This window comes from Phodopus roborovskii, unplaced genomic scaffold (assembly GCF_943737965.1).
Source record: "Phodopus roborovskii unplaced genomic scaffold, PHOROB, whole genome shotgun sequence".
In the NCBI taxonomy this organism is placed as follows: domain Eukaryota; kingdom Metazoa; phylum Chordata; class Mammalia; order Rodentia; family Cricetidae; genus Phodopus; species Phodopus roborovskii.
The window spans coordinates 15,910,958-15,935,078 of record NW_026126541.1 but is presented as its reverse complement, the minus strand read 5'-3'; the positions used below and the strand labels follow the sequence as shown (position 1 = coordinate 15,935,078).

At 47.3% G+C, this 24,121-nt stretch overlaps 1 protein-coding gene across 1 annotated transcript; it reads left to right on the top strand.

Moving 5' to 3' along the window:
* On the top strand, nucleotides 1–23,030 carry LOC127233529 (stearoyl-CoA desaturase 4). Its single transcript, XM_051200030.1, has 9 exons — nucleotides 1–40; nucleotides 2,148–2,379; nucleotides 11,145–11,277; nucleotides 12,013–12,120; nucleotides 12,754–13,030; nucleotides 15,992–16,122; nucleotides 16,990–17,195; nucleotides 19,221–19,453; nucleotides 22,831–23,030. Exons 1-9 carry the CDS (start codon nucleotides 1–3, stop codon nucleotides 23,028–23,030), a joined length of 1,560 nt encoding a protein of 519 aa, XP_051055987.1.
* The last annotated feature ends 1,091 nt before the right edge of the window (nucleotides 23,031–24,121 follow it).

Genomic DNA, 24,121 nt, shown 5'->3' with positions numbered 1-24,121 from the left:
ATGGCCAGCCCAGAGCTTCCCTCCACCGTAGAAGTGGAGGGTGGGGATAAGAGGAAGTCTCCTCTGAGTCTATTTGTGTTAGTTACACTTGTTAACCGAAGTGGCTTTTCCTCAACATAGAAGTTAGATGCTTTATTGATTGATTGATTGACTGATTTTTAAGGCTGCTAATGTAGGTAGAACTCTTGTCATGCATGCAGGATACTTTGGATTACATTCTCAATATTGAAAAACCTAAACCAAAACCACACACACACACAAAAAAAAAACCCTAACTGAATTAATGAATGACATTATAAAGGCACAATATTAAAGGCCACAATTCCATGGCACATAATATATTCCTAATATTGCTTAAGCACCATTATTGTTAATCTCCTCATCATCTGGTTTGTTTGGGCTTTTAAAGTATTCTTTTAAATGTTTTTATATATGTGCATTGGTGGCTTGCCTGCATATATATCCATATGAGGGTGTCAGATCCCCTGGAACTGGAGTTACAGTTATGAGCTGCCATGTGGGTGCTGGGAATTAAACCCAGGTCCTCTGGAAGAGCAGCCAGTGCTCTTAACTGCTGAACCATCTTTCCAACCCCCATCATCTGACTTTTTGAGACAAGGTTATCTCTGTAGCACTGGCTGTCCTGGAACTCACTCTGTAGACCAGGCTAGCCCCTGCCCCTGCCTCCCTAATGCTGGGGTTTAAGGTGTCTCTGGCCTCATCATCTTCATCACCCTTACCCCAAAAGAAAACTCCATACTCAGAAGACTCCTCATGGCCTTCACACTGCAGCAGCTACTAATATGCTTTCTACAGACCAATTGTGCATATTTCAGAGAAACAGTCATACAGTGTGTGTCTGCTGCTGTCCCAGCATAGTGTCCTGTGTGTCTCTGAGTAACAGGCTCCCAGACCTTGGTAGGCTCTCAGATCATAACACAACTGACACCATGATGGAAATACTATTCATGCCTTGGAACCCAGCAAGGAGGCAGCAACACCTGGCAAAATGAAAAACAAGACCCAGTCCACCAAAGTCTGTAGCTCTGGAAGTCTCTAAACGTACTAACCTTGTTTTCTGGCTTCTGTAGTTCCCCTTGTGGATAACCATTCTTGCTTAGATGTGTCTGCCAAGGGCATAGCTTTTGTACGCATAAGTTCACCCTTAGAAAGGTTCAGGGCTACGCTGGGGAACACGCAGTGTGGTCGGTCACCAGTCAGCTAATCAAGATTTCCTATTGACTTAAATCTGTGTCCAAGTAGTCTTCTCCAGTTCATACCTCACACCTTCACATTCACTCCTCTTTATTACATTGTATTTGTGGTCAACATTTGAGCCCCCCCCCCCCCCCCCCCCTTTGGTCACTATGAATAGTGCCCCCTTTTGGCCACTATGAATAGTGCACATTACACATTCATGTACAAATATTTTAGCACCTGCTTTCTGCTAATTTGTGTTCACAGGAATGGGATTTCTCCTGTGATAATTATGTTCATTTTTTGTGGGGTAAGCAGTTTTCTTTTACTTTTTAATAATTTATTTTAAATTCATTTCGGTTGCATTGGTGTGAAGGTGTCAGGGTGCTGGGAATCGAACCCAGGCCCTCTGGAAGGGCAGTGTGTGTGCTGTTTAACCACTGAGTCATCTCTCCAACTCTGGGGTAAACAGTTTTCAACACCAGCAATGACACCCTTGATCCTTCACCATAACATTTGTCCCTTTTTTCTTTTTCCTTTGGGGAAGACCACCCCTCTTCCGGTAGGAAGAAGCTGCGCTTGTACTAGCAGGATTCCTTTAGCAAAAACCTCAGGCATGCCTTCAATCTCAGAACCTTCAGTTCCAGAACAGGCAGTGTAGCCCCCCTCCCTGGATCGCCAAAACCCCCACCTACCTCCCCATACAAGCACACAGAGCCATGTGATACCATAAGCTACTGTCCTAGAGACTTCACACGGAGCCCTATTAAACTCCAACACAGGTTAAGCCGAAGACCTGAGACAGAAGGAAGCAAGCAACGCTCTTCTTCCTCTAGTCCTGGCCCTCTGCCAGTGCCCGCCCTCCGAGGTCCAGCTAGAGCGAGGGCAAGGAAGGGGCAGGCGAGCAGCCCCTCCCGGGGTTACTCTCGGTCAGCACCCGCCCCCCCCAGTGTCACTCCCGTCCACTCGGCCCACAGCGCCTGACCCCACACAGCCAATCAGCAGCCGCACCGGGCTCTGTCCCCGCCTACCCCGGAGGAGCCCGCGGACAGTGCGGTCACAGATGCAGCCAATGAAGAGATTCCTAGGGATGCAGCGCCCTGAGCTCTGCAAGGCCAGCCCTGCCCCTCCTGTGACCTTCAGTGTGGGCGCTGGTCACCAGCTGTCTCCAGGGGTGTGTGTGTGAGAGAGAGACAAAACAGCACGCGTTTTATTTTCGTCTACACAGTACAAATGCTTATGGTGCATAAGGCTGAGCGCCAGGAGTTAGCCAACAGACAGACGGCAATTTGGGTAGGGCTGGAAAGCACAGCATTGAAGCGTTGAGGAGCTTTCCAGGCCAATGTCACTGCACGAAGGGGCGTGGAGTGGGCAGTGGGAGGGGGAGGATGCTGGGGAGCCGGTGAGAGTTTGCCTAGAGTCTTACAAGGAGTCAGTCCTCAAATAATGTTCAAGCGATTCAGGCAAAAACAAGAAGGCTCGATATTTAAGAAAGTTACTGTGACGGCAGAGGGGAACCGCATGGGCTGGAAGGCTACATTCAGGCTTTGGAAAACTCCAGTAAGGGGCATGGGAATGGAAAAGGAAGGACACATGCGAAAAGTGTTTTAGGATCAGAATAGACATTCAGTTGATCAGTGTGTGAAGTGGGTGCGGGGTGGGGGACATGTACACGAAAGGATTTTGGTTGAGTGTTGTAGGGGCAGCCTCTGTATCAACTATAATAGGAAGCTTGGAACAGAAGCAGGTTTGGACTGGGACTAGGGAGTCAATATTTAACGCGGGAGTGGAAAATACACACACACACACACACACACACACACACACACACACACACACACACACACATATATATATATATATATATATATATATATATATATATATATATATCCAGAAATGTTACCTAGTTGGCGCCTGAGAATCAGGATGTGGGGTCTGGAAGACCTATACCAGGCATGGTGGCCCATGCCTTTAATCCCAGCACTAGGGAGGCAGAGGCAGGTGGATCTCCATGAGTTTCAGGACAACCTGGTCTAAAAAGTGAGTTTCAGGATAGCTAGGGCCACACAGAGAAACCCTGTTTCATAAAAGAAAGGGAAAAAAAAACAAGGGGGGGGGGTGAGATCTAAAGAGTTTATAGTCACACAGGAGAAAACTGATTACATAGTTTCCATGGAAGAAATCCTAGAACAAAAGCAAACAGTCTGGGGAGTTGGAGCAGGGGTGTGTGCATAGAGGGCTGGCTTAGTTTATGTGGGGCCCCGGGTCAAGACTGCTTGCAGAAGTAAATGGGTAAAATGCAAATGAAAAGGCATTTGGTTACTTGAGATGGTTATTAAGTTACTTGAGATAGAGTATTAAGTATGAAAAAAAATAATGGTTATATTTACAAAAGAATCTGAGCAAGTAGCAACTCTCAAAGGGGACACAGCAAAATGAGGAAGTGCCAGAAATCTAGGAGCAAAAATGTAATTTCAGGAAGTGGGAGCGAGACTAAGAGGCAGGTGGATCTCAGTGAGTTGAGGCCAGCCTGGTCTACAAAGTGAGTTCCAAGACAGCCAGGTCTGTCACAGAGAAACCCTGTCTCAAAAAAAAAAAAAAAAAAAAAAAAAAAGGAAAGAAAGAAAGAAAAAGAAAGAAAATGTGTAAGCAAAATTAGATGGATATAGTAAGGGGATAGCAATGAAATCATCAAAATTTTAAAATAATGTAAAAGTATAGTAAAAGGGAATCATAGGGTTAAAAATCAAAGGTGGAGTCTTAGGTCAGCTCCTTTCTGGGTCCTAAATAACTGAGGACTAGTTGTAAGCTTGGAGGTAGAGGAGGGTCAGCTGAGCGCATGGACTCTTGCCACCGCTGCGGTTTATGCTGTGGCTATTGGGTTAGTGTTTGATTTCTGCTGGCTGTAAACTCACCCTGGTAGCTTCCCTCCACTGCACATTAGCAACCTCTGCTGGCCACACTTATGTTTTAGTTTGCAGTCTGGTTGGATTTTCTTACCCTCCTGAGATTACCCACATTGTAACTCCAGGTTTGGGTGAAGCTTTAGCTGGAAGGTGTCTCCCACATACCTTGGGAGTGTGTATACAAATCACAGCATTGCCGGGTGTTGGTGGTGCATGCCTTTAATCCCAGCTCTCGGGAGGCAGAGGCAGGAGGATCTCTGTGAGTTTGAGGTCAGCCTGGTCTACAGAGCGAGTTCTAGGTCAGGCTCCAAAGCAATGCAGAGAAACCTTGTCTCCAACGAAAACAAAAAACCAAACCAAAGCAACAACAAAAAATCACAGCATTGACCTTGGTGCCTGCCTTTGTGAGTGTTGACCCCTGCTGGAGGGATGCAGTTTGGGTATCATGTACACTCTGGGCAATCAGTGACAGATGGAAGGCCACAGAGACTTACCCACCCACTGGCCTCAGAGCCATTAAACTCCACCCACCCATCTTTCTCTATGCAAGTCCAATGGAGCTGAGCCTCCTGCCTCCTGTGCCCTTCAGCTTACCAGCATCTGGTTCCCTTGCTCCCCACAACTGCCTCACTTTCCCGTGGCAGGCCAACTTGAGGTCCTGACCTGTGGTCCCTGATCCCACGACTCTAGAGTAGTCAGTTTCAAATAAAGGAGTTGTAAAAATGGCCACTGCCTCTAGTTCATAGATTGTGACAAAATGGGATTTCTAGTCACCTGGCCTGACTGCCAGAGGAATCCAAAGCTGCAACTGGATTGAGAACCTGTGAGGGCCATGGGTTTGCCTGACTGGAGGCCTGTGAGGGCCATGGGTTTGTCTGACTGGAAGCCTGTGAGGACCATGGGTTTGCCTGACTGGAGGCCTGTGAGGGCTGTGGTTTGTCTTGAGGGTGGGACTGCCAGTCTGCTTTTGTCAGGGCTACCTGGTTTACCTTTTGAATGCTACTTCTGTCTTCCCCCCCTACCAGGCAGCTGTGCAATTGAAGATGCCGCCGCTGCCTTGCGTGTCTTCCTCTTTGGTAGGCTTTCTGGATTCTGAAGCTTCCCCGCTGCCTCTCTTTGGAATAGGGTCTATTTATTCTTACTCTGACTACTTCCCTGGCTCACATAGGAGCAGCTCACAGTCTGTCAAGCATCTGTCTCTCCTTCCCTCCTTCCCTCCTTCCCTCTCTCCCTCTCTCTCCCTTTCTCTCTCTCTCTCTCTCTCTAAGTGCCGGCATTTCTTTACCAGGCCAAGGTCCCCTGATATGGCAGTGAGGGATGACATCACGCCAGATTGATGGGACCACAGCACAACTGAGGCTGTGACAATTTTTTTTCAGACTTTTTATACCTTTTCTAGAAGCAAAATATAATGGCAGTTGCCAGGATCAATACAGTTGCAGTTGCCAGGACACAGTGACATTTGCAAGTCATACAGGGTACATAAGATGAATGTCTAAGACCAATTGTCCTGTCAAGCCTCCATGTTTCTCTGACTTCTGAGGGGACATACAGAGAAGAGCAGAGCAGGCTGAACGCTTCACTACCTGAGGAGTGCATCAGTCTCTCAGGAACTGGAAGGCACATTGTACCCCAGGAGCCACAGACTCCAACCTGAGAAACCTATGATGCATGTCTCTCAAGGCAGCTAGGAAAGGCCAACTCCATGGTTCCCTACACACACACTCTCTCTCTCTCTCAACAGGTTTTCCCTATGTAGCTCTGGCTGGTCTGGAACAAATTATGTATACAGGATTGCCTCCAACTCACAAAGAGCCACCTGCTTCTACATTCCCCAGTGCTTGGACTAATGACATGTGCCGTCACGCCTGACTTAAAATAACATTTTAGATGATATCAATTATTAAAAGATGTCCGGGCAGTAAGCCAGGCAGAGATAGTGAGGAGTGGGCAGAGGGATGAGGAGGTAGTGTGTTGATGGTTTCTTAGGCTGGAAAGGGAGGCTGCATGGTAGGTGAGGGGAATGGAGCATTTCTGAGCTGTTTGGTAAACGTGGTGTATCGTCATGCTGGCTGCACTGGATGCTAATGCACAGGTTTTCCCACCCGACTTGGACCAAGGCCTCCCCCACTATTAAAGAGTCAGTCAAACAGAATTGCTGGTTGGTAATCTCCAGCGTGGATTATGCCATTAAGACCAAAGTTTGAAATCTGCTGTAGGAAAACAAGTCAAGCGTGGAAAAAAACTGCATTGGGATCATCTTGATCATGTTGGAATTTTATTTTCCTTTTAAATCTATTTTTAAAGGAATAAATTTGTTTCTTTTTTTTTTTTTTTTTTTTTTTTTTTTTTTTTTTGAGACAGGGTTTCTCTGTAGCTTTGGAGCCTGTCCTGGAACTAGCTCTTGTAGACAAGGCTGGTCTCAAACTCACAGAGACCCGCCTGCCTCTGCCTCCCGAGTGCTGGGATTAAAGGAGTCAGCCACTACCACCAGACTAGGAGTAATGTTTTTAATGATTTATTTTATTAATTAAAATAATTTTTGACACAGGGTTTCTCTGTCTTTGAGCCATGGCTGTGTCCTTCCTGGAACTAATTTTGTAGACCAAGCTGGCCTCAAACTCACAGAGATCTGCCTGCCTCTGTCTCTCAAGTCATCACGCCAACTTAATTTATTTTTATTTATGTGCATTTGGTGTTTTGCCTGCATGTGTGTCTGTGTGAGGGTGGTGAATCCTGGAGTTACAGTCGTGAGCTGCCATGTGAGTGCTGGGAATTGAACCTGGGTCCTCTGAAAAAGCTGTCAGTACTCTTAACCACTGAGCCATCTGGCTAGCCCTATCATAATAGTTTAAAAAAAAAAAATCTGTTGAAATTGTCATTATGATCTAGAATAGATAATGCCTAAAGTGTGAAGATATACTTGATGCCCACTAATTCAGAGTCCAAACCCTAACCCTAACCCTAACCCTAACCCTAACCCTAACCCTAACACTAACCCTAACCCTAACCCTAAACACTCTATAAGCGCCCAACTCCATAATCTGGTCCACATGAATCATCTTTATAACCAGTCTTGCATTAACAATTTGTTCAATCTTAATATAATTTTCATCATAATGATGGGATGGGCCTTTCCCCATCAATTACTAGTTAAGAAAATGCTCTACAGTCTTTCCAAAGCCAGATTTATGGAGGCATCTTCTCTCTCTCTCTCTCTCTCTCTCTCTCTCTCTCTCTCTCTCTCTCTCTCTCTCTCTGAATTTTTGAGACAGGGTTTCTCTGTGTAACAGTCTTGGCTGCTGTCCTCGAACTCACTCTGTAAACCAGGTTGGCCTCGAACTCACTGTGATCCTACTGCCTCTGTCCCCCAAGTGCTGGGATCAAGGTGGGCGTCACCATCTCCTGGCATGGAGGCATTTTCTCAACGGAGGCTTCTTCCTCCCCGATGACTTTAGCTGGTGTCAAGTTAGCATAAAACTAGCTGGCACAGCCATCAAGTGTTGACATTTGTGTTGATGGAACCAAAGCAATAGTGGGTGAAGTCTGCGGTGACAGGTGAGGAGCAGCTCCAGAGTGCTTGTTCTGCCATACTCCTCGCCACCGCCACTGAGGATTCAATGGCAGTTCTGATGGTCCTCACTAAAGACGCAAACCTCATTCAGAGACTTCAATCTTGACCCTTTATAACACATCTTTTTAAAGGTCTGTGTCAGGACTCAGACGTGTACATGAGGGTTTCCGCTCTGAATCAAGGATGTATAGTCATCATGAGTGGAAATGTGATCATTTTAATTGTCAGCTGAATTGACTTGGGGGTTTTTTCTTGCATAATGTGGTGGTTTGAATAAGAATGACCCCCATAGGTTCATATATGTGAATGCTTAGACCCTGACGGGTAGGAAGGATTAGGAGGTGTGCCCTTGTGGGAGGGGCTTGTCGCTGCGAGGTTTCAGCGCCCATGCCAGGCCCAGTCTGTCTCTCTCCTTTCTCTCCCTCTTTCTCCCGTCTGCCTGTACATCAGGATGTAGCTTTCAGCAGCTACTCGTGGTGATGTATTGTTTATGATTTAATAAAGCTTGCCTGGGGGTCAAAATGCAAAGCTAGCCACACTAGTCAGCCATAGATGTCAGGCAGTGGTGGCACATACCTTTAATCCCAGGACTCAGGAGACAGAGGCAGATGGATCTTTGTAAGTTCAAGACCACCCTGGGCTGCACAAGAGTGAATCAGTCTAAAAGAGTAGCAGAGCTCATGCCTTTAATCCGAGCTCTAGAGAGGAAGAAGCAAAGGGTCTCATGGGAGATTCAGTTTCCTGTCACAGGGAAGGCAGGACCTCCATTTCAGCACTGGTAGAGGTAAGAGCTACTGGCTGGCTGCTTTGCTTTTCTGATCTTCAGCTTGAAGCTCAGTATTTTTCTGCCTGCCTGTCACCATGTTCCCTACCATGATGATGATGGACTAATCCTCTGAAACTGTAAGCTAGCCCCCAACTAAATGCTTTTGTTTTTTATGAGTTCCTTTGGCCATGGCATTTCCCCACAGTAATAGAGCAATGACTAAGACACATAATGTCCATGTTACTTGAGAAAGAATGACAGCCAGTGTGTTAGTCCATCACAATAACAAAATCAGCTTACATGACGTTTTATTGGGACTATGGCTTCAGAGGTATTGGTCCATAGTCAGCACCAAGGCCTTTAGCCCTTGGTAACACAGAGCATTAGCATGTGATAGAGAAAAGCTCCTGGCTTCCATATTCTAATAATGCCATTTGCGCTTTCAAGTGAGTTAGAAACATTTTATGTGGCCCTGAGCTTAACAGCCTCTCAATTATTAAAGACTCTCTGGTGCCAGGGAGGATGTTAATGATGTGACCTTGCCCAGTCCTCTGCAAGAGCTTAGTCCCCTTAACTGCTGAGACATCTTTCCAGCCCCACAAACAACTTTTAAAGACAATTTTCTGAACACTTAGTGCTGAGCGTTTTATTGAGTTTATGGTTGTCCTTCTTCTTGTGAACAGTCACCCGGGGTCTTCTCCATTTCATTTTTTTAATGAACATTTTCGACACAGGAGTTTAAAAGTATCCCTTGTAAATGTTAGATTCACACAATGTAGCTCTGGCTGGCCAGGAACTTACTTCACAGGCCAGGCTGGCCTCAAAGTCATAGAGAACCAACCGCCTCTTTCTCCCAAGTGCTGAGTAGGATTTTAAGTTTTGTTTTTGAAACAGAGTCTGGTTTTGTAGCCCAGAGTGTCCTCAAATTGATGACCCTGCTTCAAGCTCCTGATTGCTGGTATTAAGGCTCTCGCTCACAGGGCTGATGACATGTGAGATCTAATTGTTTGACCTAGTTGCTGGTAATCTCTTCCAACTTTGTGTTGGAGTGTTAATCTGCTGCTCTGTGATTTTCCCTGAAAACAATAGGAAACAAACCCCATGAAATTTCCAACTACTCTTGCTGGGGCAGGAGGATTCGATGTTTTAAACTAGCCTGAACTACATAGTGAAACCCTCTTGAAAAGCCAGGAGCTGGGGAATGTAGCTCAGTGGTAGGACATGGGAAAGGCCACAAGTTTGATTTCCTAGTGCTGAAAATTGTACACACACACAAAATAAACAAACAAACAAACAAACGCAAAAATTGCCACATTTAAAGTTACTGAAGAAAATAGTTTCTCGGGAGTTGCAATGTTTAGATGATGGAGTATATACACACTTGCCTTTCTTAGGTGCGAATAGATTATTCTTCAGTCAGAGCAACTTCCAAGCCCATAAGCAGTGTTCAAGTTTCCATTTCTCTACTTTCCCACTAGCACTAGACAATGCCATACCCACACCCACTTCTTTAATCGCTGTGATAGGTTTCTTCAATTCTTATATACGGATTGGATTTCAAGCAAATTATAATACTCTCTGATCCCTCGTCATATCTCGTAACTCATCTCTCTTCTCTGGGAAGTGTTTATTGAGTAATTAATTCCTGTAAGAAATTCTGTAATGAGCTAGAGAAAGCAAAGAAAAGTCGGGGTTCTTTCTGTAAAGGAAGCTTATAGTTTATAGATAGGTAAGATGTGCTTGCAAACTGTGTGTGTGTGTGTGTGTGCGCACACGCGTGTGGTGTGGTTTCTCTTTCAGAGTTTTTTTGTTTAGCCCTAGCTGTCCTTAAACTCACTCTGTAGATCAGGCTGGCCTCAAGTTCACAGAGATCCTCCTGCCTCTGACTTCGCCTCTGCCTCTCAAGTGCTAGTACTACAGACATGTGCCACCACACGCAGTACAAAGTTCTCAATATACCTGTGAAAATTAAATTGTGAACAAAGCAAAATGAACAGTGGAGTCCCCCACCCCCCACTTGACAACTCGGGGAGGGATGGAGGGTGTCACAGAAGCTGTCACAGAGTGAGAAGTTGGACATGCTTGTCCTCTTACACTTTCCTTTGCCTGGAAGAAAAGAAAGCGTCTGTCTCAGGAGACCCGGTGAATGCAAAGCTCCCAGTTTGAGCTTCCCTGCTCTGCCATGGAGCTAGTGAGGATGCACTGTGAAATCTATTTGCCTGGCTCTAGAGCAGCATCATTCTAAGCAGAGTTTAAGAGCTTGGGCTCTGGTATCACAGTACTGTGAGCAGTTTCTAGCTCTCCTGGGACTACGGGCAAATTAGCTGATATCTCCACATCTCAATCTCCCCCTCCTTAAGATGGAATCTTAGGTCATGAGGAGCCTTTAGCAAAAGCTTTTAAGTTAGCTTGTAAGAATCACTAAGCACCTGCTTACAGCTCTTATTCCACAGGCAAACATTTGCCCCTCTGCTGCCTGTAGACACTTGGCTGGGATTCCTGCCTTTTCCTTACAGAAGACTCCAAAATTCCAACCTGACGGGATAGTCTTCATGCCTGCCTGCTGAAGCAGATGTTCTGGAGGCAGGCATCTAGGGAAGGGATTGGATACTAACGTCTGGAGGTGGCTGTCCCCTGTGAAACATGTCCTGTGACTGAGCGTGGGCTCAGTCACTCAGCTCTGTGCATGTGACTGTAGGTGTGAGCTGGTCAGAGCCTTCTGGATCCCTGGTGAGCATCCTGAGGAGGTGGGCGGGAAGGAGCCGCTTCAGCCTTCGGTGCTGAGCAAGAAGGCGGCCATGCACCTGCTCTTGTCTCGGGACCCGGGGGCGGTGGCCAGTCCCCACTACACACACAACACACCTGGGGAATGGAAAGAGAACACGGAGCTATGATGGGCGCCGATAAGAGGTCCTCACTGTGCAGCTGCCCCAGTGTGACACATTTGCCAAGCATCCATGATAGTCCTGAGCTTAGACTAGCTCTCACCCCAAGACTCGCTCTTCCATTTTGAGAACAGTTTGCACACTCTCTGAAGCAAGAGAATTAGACCCTAGCTTCTCTGAGCTAAGATCCCCGCAGGCACCCAGGGTCCATAGATTGAAAGCAAGGAAAGAGGAACAAAACCCCAGGGGAACAGCAGACTCCTGGGCGCCGAAGCTGGGAAGACCAGAATTCCCCTGGCCCAAGTTTGGCAACATTCTGAAAATCTCTCTCTAGGAACTGGAACAAAGGTGATTCTCTCTTAGTATGTGCAGTACCCCATGGCCTCACCTTAGGTGACTGCAGGCTCTGCTGGCTGTCCCCTCCCCTCTGCCACCTTCAGCCTTCGTCTCCTCATGGGGCAGCCTTGACCAGCCAGGTCTGAACACTTTATCCCTTGTTGGCAGACATGAAGCATGTCTGAGCAAATATCAGACACAGTCACCAACTGCCAGCCCTACCCACCATTTAAATCCTGAGCCTGGAGAGATCCACACACAGCAGGACTGAGTGGTGGCACCATACAGCTGGCCAGGTACACGGCACACGGTGACCTCTGGACTCCAAGTTTCATCCATCCTCAGTCGGATGCAGACCTGGATCCCAAACTGCATTCGAAGCCTTCAGAACTTCCAGGCTTCCAGGATTTAGGCTTCCGGGGAGCAGAGATGTCGGCCTGCTTGCCACGAGAGGTCAGCTCTTCACCAATGACACCCCCCCCAACCCAGCTCAGGAGTTTTGGTACCAGGTGGGATTCTGATGAGTGGTTTGTAGGGGCCAGACCTGGGAGCCACCGAGGCATCATGAACATCTTTTGGGATTTGTATGACCTCCAAATGAGGGATGTGGAGTTTATTTTGGCAATTGACTTAAAGAGAAACTCCTTCCAGCCAGTTCCTTTCTGTATACATGGGCATTTTCTTTTATATATTATTTTAGGTACAAATATTGTACCCCCACCCCTTCATCTTCACCTTGAGGTTTTATTTGTTTGTTTGTTTGTTTATTAGATTTTTCGAGACAGGGTTTCTCTGTGTAACAGCCCTAGTAGTCTCAGAACTAGCCCTGTAGACCAGGCTGTCCTTGAACTCACAGAGATCCGCCTGTCTCTGCCTCCTGAGTGCTGGGATTAAAGGCGTACACCCCCACTGCCCTGCTAACTTGTCAACACGTTGTGTGTAGTTTCTGGGAACTTTTCTCTGTTCCATCTAGGGGTATACTCTATCTTCATACGATCTGGGCTCCAGGGCCTGTATTACAGGGGAAATAGACTCCCTGGTACCCCCAAGCACCTGTTCTTAACCCTCCACCCCCCCTCTTTGAAGATCCCCAGCAACGGTGGCATTACCACTATCATAGAACCTCACTCCTTGGGTCAACAGAGCAGAGAGAAGAAAGTGGAGAAGACGCCTCTCCACTCAGAAGACATCCGTCCTGAGATGAGAGAAGACATACTCGACCCCAGCTACCAGGATGAGGAGGGGCCCCCGCCCAAGCTGGAGTACGTCTGGAGAAACATCATCCTCATGGCCCTGCTGCACTTGGGGGCCCTGTATGGGATCACACTGGCTCCGTCCTGCAAGGTCTACACCTGGCTCCTGGGTAATTGTCCCAACCCCTCTGTCCTGAGCCAGTACCCCAGCTTTCTCCCTACTCTTGAATGAGATAGACTCTGACATGGCTGCTCTGTCTAGATTTTTTGAATTGCCTCTTCCTTTCCTAAGATACTGATAACTAGACCGGGAACAGAGCCTCATGGGATTGGGATGCGGGAGTGTCAGTTCTGGGAGTCCTTTAGCAAGGATGTTAATATGAATGGAGAAGGAGACAAATGTATAGCAAAGAATTGGCAGTGTTCGAAAGATTTCCTGTTAAAAATGCTTCCTGTCTCCGCATTGCCTGCCATAAGAAAACCAAGGCCCTTACTGGGAGGCATGACAGCCTGATGAGGGACCCATGGGCTGTTTGCTTAATCAGGAGGCAGAGCAAGGGGAAACTGTTCAGAGGAGGTCATCGGAGAGGAAGAAATAGAAAGGATAACCCACAAAAGGTATCTGTACGTGATTTCAGCCAGGCTGTGCTTGTTTGACTTAGAGAAAGATGAAGCAGGATCCCTGAACAGCCCAAGTGCACAGGTGTGGCTCTGTTGCCCCAAGTAGGTCCTGTCAGTCAACAAGATATTCTTAAATAAAAAAGGAGGTTCAGAATCAGTTCACTTTCCATTCCCCGAGCAGCTCGCTCTTGCCCTGTCTCCAGAGACTGTGTAAGACAAAGGGCCAAGAACCTTCTAACACCTTCCCCTGTCTCCTGTCCATCCCTCCTTGCCAAGGACAGCCAGGCACAGAGAATGGAGTCTTGAGAAACCCTGGCCATCAGGCTGCTATAACAAGAAGATAGTTGTCACTGTGTCCCTTGCCGGTTAGCTCAGCCCCTCAGGGATCCATGGGTATGGGCTGTGGTAGGGCTGCCCTGGGACACACACCTGTGTTTTCAGGTGGTTTAACCTCTGACTTCTGATTCTTGGGTCAGGAAGAGGAGACAGGACCCTGCAGGCTAGGCCCCTTACTGTCCTCTGAGGAATGGTGAGCCAGGGGTCTCTCTCTGGAAGACACAGGACTCTTCTGGTAGCTACCTCTGGGAGGGTAGCAGTGTAGAAGTTGGCTGCCCTTTCTCTCAGCTTCTCGGAACCTCCAGCCGACAAACTCTGGTCCTCAGAACTTCATCTTAACTGTGGGTGACAGGGAAATACAAGAGGAGGACCCCTCCCTCAGAAACACGGTTTTCCAGGCACCAAATGAGGACATCAATGCTTTGTCGAGATTAGGAAGGTCACATCCCTTAGGTTTGTTGTGTGTTTTTCCAGCCTTTCTCCTCACTCGGCTACTTTGAGAGCCTCCTGTCCTTCAGGGATGTTAACACAGAGAGCCAAAAGGGGAAAACTCTCTAGCCCACTTCTTAGAACAATGCTACAGCATGCTGTTTAATGACCACCATGGCCACAAGCAGCCCTTCCCTGGGGGTCCTGGATCTAGTCTATTTGAACTGAGCTGTCTATGTGACAGTCAAGGGGTTGAGAAGGACAGGCCACAGTGTTTAGGTTTTTGTCACAATCCCCTTGTCCTCACTGCTCGGGCTTGCAAAGCCAATGTGCCAGGGACACCTGTGACACAAAACTAACACGGTCACTGTTGGGTGCTCCACTGAGGGCTTCTGCTTTAGCCACAGCCCTTTCTTTCCTCCTGTGATTGCAGGACTCTGGATCCTCTGTGGTTCAGGGTCAGATCATATCTGTGGGAAGGGCTCAATCTAAACACAACCACAAACCACTGAGGTCTGGTCCCAGCTCAGAGGGACAGAACTTTCCCTGGCTGCACACTGGCTCTGTGGCCTTTGTGGTGATCCCAAGAAGGAATGGGATGCGTCAGGAGGGGGACAGGCTGTTTGGGAAACTGCCATTTCTGGGTCTAGAAGGACAGTTTATACAATGTATTGTAACTTCAACCTGAACTACCCTCCATGGCCTCCAAGGGGCCATGGTTTCCAGCTGCCGGCAGGAGTGAAGCTTTGTTGAAAGTCTCCTTCATGCCCTCATGGATACAGCCTTAGTCAGGGGACAGAGCAAGGCCAGACTGCTTCCTTCCCTATTAACACTCAAAACTTCTAAGCCTTTGACTTCAAAGACAGTGAGGTAGGATGTGATAACCATCCTTAGTCCACTATACAAATGTAACAAAGTTGACTTGCCCTAATGTAGGCACCTCCAGCTGCCTGCTTAAGTGTTACCCAACATTGTATTGGCAGCAAGCATTCAGACTGACAGAGGAACGTGGTGAAGGAGAGGTTTGGGAACTTGGGGGATGGATAGTGGAGCTGGAACAGTGCCTTATTAACAGAAAACTCAGCTTCAGTCAATGGCTACAGTTTTGCTATAGTGAAGTTCTGGGTACAACACTTAACCTTTTCTATGATCTACTTCTTCAAGATGAAGGAGTGATCACTTCCCAAGGTGTGCAGTAATTGTGAAAATATTAATATTGTTGGTACAACTCAGGCCACTGTGAAAACATAACTCTGTGTAGGACTGACTTGCCCTGTTATAGGCATGTTGCCTGCCATCATATTGAAATGTTGTTGTCGCAACTAGTGAGTTGGCACAGACCTGTGATCCCTCAGTATCTCTCAAAATTTGGGGTTGTTGTAATTGATCACACCAAATTGCTGTGATTGCTGTTTTTCAAGGCACAATGGACTAATCTGTGGCCCTGAAGAACTTAGAGGAAGGTCAGAGTTGACAGGTTCAGGGGTACTGTTCTGCAGATGGACAGGGAGAGTCCTGTTGCCTGTCTTGATTGATTCCTTTCTTTTTGGGGGGCTTCTCCATCTCTAGATAGGGAGACCTGGGTGTAATGGGTACACAAGGCCACCAGATCACAAGACTGGGGCATGTCAGGGTTCAGGGGAGAGGATCTCACTAACTTCTGAAGAAACAGTAGACTAGAGAGTCAGCGAAAGATCCTTCCACCCTTCCAAACGGCTGGTGACTTCTCTGCTGTCTCCTGATAGGGATATTCTACAATATAGTTGCCGCTTTGGGCATCACGGCCGGGGCTCATCGCCTGTGGAGTCACCGAACTTACAAGGCTCGGCTGCCGCTGCGGCTCTTTCTCATCGTGGCCAACACCATGGCTTTCCAGGTGAGAAGCTGCCGACTGAGGCTCTGTGTCTACCCTGTGAAGGCTGGCGTAGCATACAGCAAGCACCTCGAGAGGAGCTAACAGTGCAGCCATTATCCATCCCATTTTCCCATAGTCACACACGAGCATGTTCAGTGCTGAGGTCCCCACAGCACGGGCCATCTGGGAGTCAGCAGGATCGGAAATGGGAGTTAACTGGAAGACGCTCTGGTTATAGGGCCACTGCTTTCCCTGAGTCTCCCACGTAACAGTGTGTTGTATGGGATGCTATGCTGTGGTTGCTCAGCTTAACATATGAGCCGTGGCTCATTAGCCAATCACTGACCCTGGTTGTTTTGTTTGTTTGGTCTGGTTTTTTGAGACAGGGTTTCTGTGTAGCTCCAGCTATCCTGGAACTCACTATGTAGACCAGGCTGTCCTTGAACCTGGAGAGCCAGCTGCCTCTGCCTCCCAAGTGCTGGGACTAAAGTCATGTGCTTGACTCTGGTTTCTTTAACACTCGGTGAACAATAAATGCATACTGTAAGGTACCTATCTCAAGAGTCCCAATGAGATCAAAAGTAATATGTCACAGATTTGGGGACTCTGTTGCAAATAATAACACTTTAGTGGCAAGCAGGATGCCAGCATCTGTGATACAGAGGAAATCATTAGATCCTCAAAATGTTTTAGGAGATTAAGGTCCATTTTGCACTTGGTCACTACTAAGAGGCTGGCCAGGTGAATAGTGTGGTCCTATGAGTGACATAGTGGGCAAGCCAAGTCCTTGCTGCGGTTAGAGCAGAAAGCAGTGAAAGGGTGTTAGACTTCAGTAGGCACTGGCTTCTCTTCTCCATCCTGGGGTCCTCTTTTCTGTCCTCCCCCCAGAATGACGTGTACGAATGGGCCCGAGACCACCGCGTCCACCACAAGTTCACAGAAACACACGCTGACCCTCACGATTCCCGGCGTGGCTTTTTCTTCTCTCACGTGGGCTGGCTGCTTGTGCGCAAGCACCCGGCTGTCAAAGAGAAGGGCAGAAAACTGGACATGTCTGACCTAAAAGCCGAGAAGCTGGTCATGTTCCAGAAGAGGTGAGTCGGGGAGGGGGGCGTGGGGCCCCAGGCACCTGGTGTTTAGAAACCCTACTTTTTCTAATAGAACACACTAAATAAGAGCTGAAGGATTTTAGTCTGTTTGCATACTCACAATCATCCTAAAACAAAATTCACTAGTGTCTCATAGACCCACAAGCACAGAGTATTGCTTTTTCTTTTCTCTCTGAGATATTTCCATGAAACAAATCGAATGTGACAAATGTTCTCTAGCCTGGAATAGTCATGAACGCAGTAGGATTACTAGTGCAGTCGTTTCCTTTGAAAGGCCTGCAGCCTAGGCAGGTATATGCCACGAATAACCAGAAGCAAGGCACAATACTGTTTATACTGTGAAAGTTATTAGAGGTCAAGACTGCTTAGTGGAGACATAAGGGAAGATCTGTCATAAAAAGCAGCCTCAGAAACAACAGTAATTCTGACATTTGTGTGTGAACAGGTATGACACAAACACAGTGCACAAGACCAGCTAAAGTCTTAAAATAGAAACCTTCTCGGTGAAGAGCTCCCTTAGCATCACGGGGCAGAGATAGGCTTCAGAGAGGCATCCCCAGTACAGGTGAAAGCAGCCCTTGATTGACAGGTGACGGTCAGGGAAACAGGTTAGATGTGGAGACCCAGGCCAGGGAAGCAGAGGTAAGAGCGGAAAGGGAAGGAGCTAGATGCAGACAATGTGGTATAAGTTGAGCATGAGAACTGTTTCACAGGTGTCAATCAATTCCCTTGGGTTGTCAGTGGTCTGGGGAGTAAAACCTCCTAAAGGACAGAGAGCTGTAAGTGGTCAAGGGTCCTCAGTATGTCTCTTGGAAAGCAGAGGGGGGATGGTAGCAGGAAATGAACGCTTGTTTGTCAAAGATGGAGGTGGACACAAGAAGCCATCCCAAAGGCAGCTGGAGAACCCGGGCAGTGGAATTTAGCAGACGAGTTGTGGCTTCATCCCGACTTGTTTGACCAACATGGCCTTACCCTTTGTGAAAATAAACAATGGATTTCTAGTCAGCAGACCCACGGCCTAACCCATGTCCCACCACTATTCCTCATCTAAAGATAAGCCTGGAGGGATGACTGGACAGGTGGAGGGCACCCACATACCCACCTGGCGCCTCTGGGTCCAAGCTGGCTGAAGATACCCACAGGCCCATATAGCGAGTCTTTCTGCGCTGCCAGTCAGCTCCCAAATAATGACATTGAACTTCTTAATTATGAACGCTCGTGTTCCTAACCAGCTCTTACAACTTAAATTAACCCATTTATATTAATCTGTGTTCTATCATATGGTGTTAGCTCTCCTCCATTTTGTACCCCCAGTTTCCTCTCCATGTCTCTTGGCATCTTTCATGAGCCTAGACTCCTCTTCTTCCTTTCTCTCCCTGGAAATCCCACCTGTACCTCCTGTCTAGTTATTGTTGGCTATTCAGCATTTTATTACACCAATCAGAAGGTGTCTTAGGCAGAGACACATCTTTACAGTGTAAACTAATATTCCACAACAGGCCTACCTGGCTCTGCTCGACTGGAGGGTGAGGGTGTGTGTGTGTGTGTGTGTGTGTGTGTGTGTGCAGAAGACTGGAGAGATGCCTCAATGGCTTGGGTCCTTCCACCCACATACTGACTGGCTCTCAACATGTAAATTCAGTTCCAGGAGATCCAGTGCCGCCTTCTGACCTCTTTGGGCACCTCGCCATCTGTGATACACACACATACATGCAGGCAAAGTGTGTGTGTGTGCGTGTGTGTGTGTGCGTGCGTGCATGTGTGTGCATGTGTATGTGTGTGCATGCGTGCGTGTGTGCATGTGTGTGTGCTTGCGTGCATGTGTGCATGTGCGTGCGTGCGTGTGTGTGTGTGTGTGTGTGTGTGTGTGTGTGTGTGTGTGGAGTGGGATAACATATACCCTTTCTGTGCTGATAGTGTAGAACAGACAGGCCAGCCCAGTGAACATGAACCTCTCAAGTGTGCTCGTGACCCCTCTCCACAGGCTCAGTGTGTGATCTGTCCACACAGGTACTACAAGCCAGCTGTCGTGCTCACCTCCATCGTCCTTCCCACACTGGTGCCTTGGTACTTCTGGGGTGAAACTTTTCAACACAGCTTATACATTGCTACTTTCTTGCGGTATACCATCATTCTCAATTTCACCTGGCTGGTGAACAGCGCTGCCCACCTCTATGGATACAGGCCATATGACAGGAACATTGGCGCCCGAGAGAATGTCCTGGTTTCAATGGCATCTTTTGGTAAGTCATCAGTTCACATTGAGACTACTCGAGGTAGATTATTGATTAGAGCATTAAGGCTAAGAAAGAGATTATGATTACTTTGGATTTTATGTTTCCACTCCAAAATGAGGGCTAATCCATTGGTTTTAATTTCCCAAATCATCATTAATTATGATTGAATTCTTTTTGTTTGTTTCTGTTTTTCGAGACAGGTGTGTGTGTGTGTGTGTGTGTGTGTGTGTGTGTGTGTGTGTGTGTGTGTTTGTGTGTATGTGTAGCTTTGGCTGTCCTGGAAATAACTCTGTAGGCCAGGCTGGCCTTGAACTCACAGAGATCTGCCTGCCTCTGCCTCCTGAGTGCTGGTATTAAAGGGGGACAGCAGGTGCATAAATAGAAGAACAGTACCAGTGGAGAGGCCAGGAAAGCATAGTGCTTTATATATGTAAGCCTGCTGCGTGTGGGAAAAACCAACAGGAACCTAGTTCAGTCAACCGCAGCAGCGCCACAGAACTGTCATTTCCCGAACCTTCCTGGAGCTTTCAGGTACTTTCCAGCAGTGCATGTAGTCTCATTTGACCTGTGCTTAAAAGCACAAATGAAAACACCTGTCCTTTAAAGTTCTGATTTTCATGGAAATGGCACACCGTAGGCTGATATGTGTCCTGTACTGGTAAGGGGTCTATACAATGAGTTTCCCCAGCTCCAGAGTCCTGATGAGCTCAAAGTGGCTGCCAGCCTCTTGTTTCATGTCTGTTGTTATTCTCCTCTCTATAGCTGCTCTTCTATCCCTCTCATCTCATCCGTGGCTGCCCTAATCTTTTTGTGTTATTTAGTCACCTGCCTCATACTCATTGGCGTATGCTCTTTGACAAAGATGACCATTTTCCATTGCTTTCCTGGGCTTCTTTTCCCGTCCCACCCCCTCCCTCCCCGTGTGTGTGTGTGTGTGTGTGTGTGTGTGTGTGTGTGAGAGAGAGAGAGAGAGAGAGAGAGAGAGAGAGATAGACAGAGACAGACACAGAGAGAGATTCCACTTTAATTGTTAAGTCTCATTCAGAGACTCCCTGTTAAAACACATGTGGAAGTTAGCAACTGTATGTCAGTACCTTAGCCACCCCACACACAGCCGAGTATATAGGAGTATAGCCCTTGAGATCATCATTTTTGTTTCCAATGTAACTCCCATTATCTTGGGGAGTATTTTGGTGTCTTATTTTTTAGTCCGGATCTTACATGGTAGCTCTGGTTGGCCTGGAATTCACTATATAGACCCTGCTGGCCTCTAACTTACAGAAATCTGCCTAACTCTGTCTCCTGAGTGCTGGGGTTAAAAAAAAAATGTGCCACTACACTCTGCTTTGGGGAATATTTTTTAAAAGATTTATTTATTTTTATGTGCATGAGTGTTTTGCCTGTGTATATGGTGTACACCATGTATGTGTTTTACCTGTGTATATGGTGTACACCATGTGTATGTTCCTGTGTATGTGGTGGACACCATGTGTGTTTTGCCTATGTGTATATGGTGGACACCATATGCATGTGCTACTTGTAGAAGCTGGAAGAATGTGTTAGATCCCCTGGAACTGGATGGTTTTCAGCTACCATGTGAGTGCCAAGAACTATACCCAGGCCCTCTGCAAGAACAGCATGTAAGGAGTATGGCCCCACGTTGAGCGCCATTTGTAAGGAGTATGGTTTTCCACCCGCCCCTGGTCTTGTCCCGCCGTGCCAGCCCCAAATAATACACAGAGACTCTGTACTTGATACAATGTTGTTGGACCGGTTACTTGTTTCTTATCCGCTAGCTCTGTCTTAATTATTAGCCCATTTCTATGTATTTCCACGTGGTCTTACCAGGGAGAGGTGGCTGGCGGTTCTACCTTCTCCAGACTCTCCATCTTGGCCCCCCTTCCTACTTCCTATTTCCTCCTTGTCTCCTAGTCCCTCCTATCTTCCTTTCCTATTGGCCAACAGTGCTTTATTCATTAAACCAGTATGAGAAACATATACAGAATGACATCTCCCATCAACAGCAAGTGCTCTTAACTTCTGAGTATCTCTCCAGACCCTGGACTATTTTTAACTTAAAAATGTTTTAATTAGTATATATTAATTACATATAATTATGGTTGACATTTTCATGCATGAACATGATTTCATTCTAACCCCTGTGCTCCTTCTTCCCCCCTCCTATTCCTGCTCATCCCCTGCCTCTAAGTAGCCCTCCTGCTTTAATGCCTTTCCATGTGTCGGCGGCCTGATGACCTTAACCGGTGGCTCACAGGAGCACAAGCTGAACATTCAATTCAGAAGTGTGGAGCTGCATATAAACCCTCAGGGAGGGATGGGGTGCCATGAGCCCTTCCATTTGCCGTGTTGGAATGTTGAAGAGCTCAGTCTTGTACAGATCTTGTGCCGTTAAATCACAGGCCATGAGTTCAAGATTGGTGCAGCCACACCATGCCCAGAAGACAGTATTCCGCAATGCATCCTCCCTCGCCCACCACTTCCTGCGGCTCTTAGCGTTCTTTCCACTCTTCTGACTTCTCTAGGGTGGTTTGATCTCCAGGGGTGCAGTGTCTTTTCTTGGTCACTGTCTCTCCCAACCTGTATTGTCGGAATCAGTTCAGAAAGAAGAGCCATGCAGAGAACAGGAGAATCCACATGGATTGCAGAGATAATCTTGAATCCAGAATCTCTGTTTTCCTTTATCCTCCAGGTTGCCCATCCTAGGAATTTCAGGACCTCAGTGTTAGAGAGAATGTCTGAGTGCTTTTCAAGTTCTCTTTTCTTAATGTCTCCTGTTCCAAGGTCAAAGTTCAGAGAATTAGCAGCCAGCACAGTCTCTAGTGAGCTTGGAGTGGCTGAGGAAATGCCTGGCATTGGCCAGGACTCCTTCCTGGTAAATGTTGGTAGCTACTGTCCACCCTGTTGGAACCTCCACCCTTACAGAGAGCAGAAGTTCTTGGGGAATGGTATGGCTTACTCCATCTAAGGAACACAGCTACAGTTGTCCCCTCTCCTCTGCCCTGCTCTGGCCACAGGCACCTAGGCACAGACTCTGTAGAGCTTGGGCCCTTTTTCCTAAGGCACTGATGGTACTTTCCATCCTGAAGTCTGTCCCCACAGACCCAGCTTCTCTCCCATCTTAAGACAGAAACTCGATTTGACAAAGGCTCCCAGACAGGCGTGTGTGAGCAGAGCCTGTCAGCTGGTTTCCTGAGATACCGCTGAGGGCATCTATTCACTTTAGAATATAAGACTGTGGGTTCATCTGTTCGCTCAACAGCGGGGTTCTTAAAGGATGGAGGAACACAACAGGTTAGAGGTGCGCAAAGAGGAGGAGGCAGCAGTCACCGTGCCCCTAACGGCTCTCCTTGCTTCTGTTCCAGGCGAGGGCTTCCACAACTACCACCACGCCTTCCCCTATGACTACTCCGCCAGTGAGTACCGCTGGCACATCAACTTCACCACGTTCTTCATCGACTGCATGGCTGCCCTGGGCCTGGCTTACGACCGGAAGAGACCATCTAGGGCTGCTGTTTTGGCCAAGATCAAAAGAACTGGAGATGGGAGCCATAAGAGTGGCTGAGTTTGGGGTCTTCTGGGTCTCTATTCCATAAATCAGCTGGGCCAACATTTAATGTTCTGATAACTACTGAATAATGCTACTAATGTCCACTCCTGAACAATTTTTTTGGTGGGGGGGTTAGGGTCTCTCTCTGAGTTTTATAGACCAGGCTGACCTCAAATCCACAGGGATCCTCCTGCCTCTGCCTCCCAATTCTCGGGATCAAAGGCATGCACCACCATGCCCAGCTCTGCAGTGTTCTTGTCAACTGTTCAAGGCAACTCTCCTTTATGATACTAAACCACAGACCTCCCCCTCTCTCTCCTAGTCCCTCCCCTAAGCTTTGTCCCTATTATGCTTGTCTTTGCTTTCTCCCTGAGAAGTAGCCGGTGAGCTCTTGGTCCACCCCCTCAAAGGCTTCATGACTTTTCTGATGTCTCAAAACAAGGACCTTTATCACAGATGGTTCCGTCTAGGTATTTTCCCAAAGCTAGTGACACAACAAAACCTTTGCAAATGTCTTGTTCGTTGTTTTCAATTCACACTTCACATAAGGAAAGGGAAGATGTAATATTTGTCGTCATAGAGGTGCTGAAACTGGTAAGTCACGGGTGGGGAGGCATGCAGGGTGTGGCCCAGAAGCAGGGATGAGGTAAGGCAGGAAGCAAAGCAATAGGAAGCGCCTGCCAAAGTCAGACCTAGCGCCTTAGCTCCTCTCAGACACGGAGCCCTGAGCAGGTAATGGCCATTGAACGTGGCCATGCTAGAACTCGATGGACTGTCTCTGTAACTCAGTGTGGTTCAGGCTGAGGAGAAGTAAAGAAAAAGTATTATTTAGTTAGTAGGAAAAGAGGTCTCTGCTGAACTAGAATTTTTTTCCCTATAATGATAAGGAGCTTTGTTATGCTCTAGAAGAATCTTCAGATGAGATGTATCAGTAAAGCAGCAACTCAGAAGATTTTAAAGAGTCCGTAAACTGCTCATCCAGCTTGCTTCATCTTCTATTCAGCCTTCCTTAGGGGTTTATTATTATTATTATTAATTTTCTGCACTCATAGTGGTCAGATAACTATAGCAATTCCAAACATCCAAAACAAGAAGGATTGTAGGCA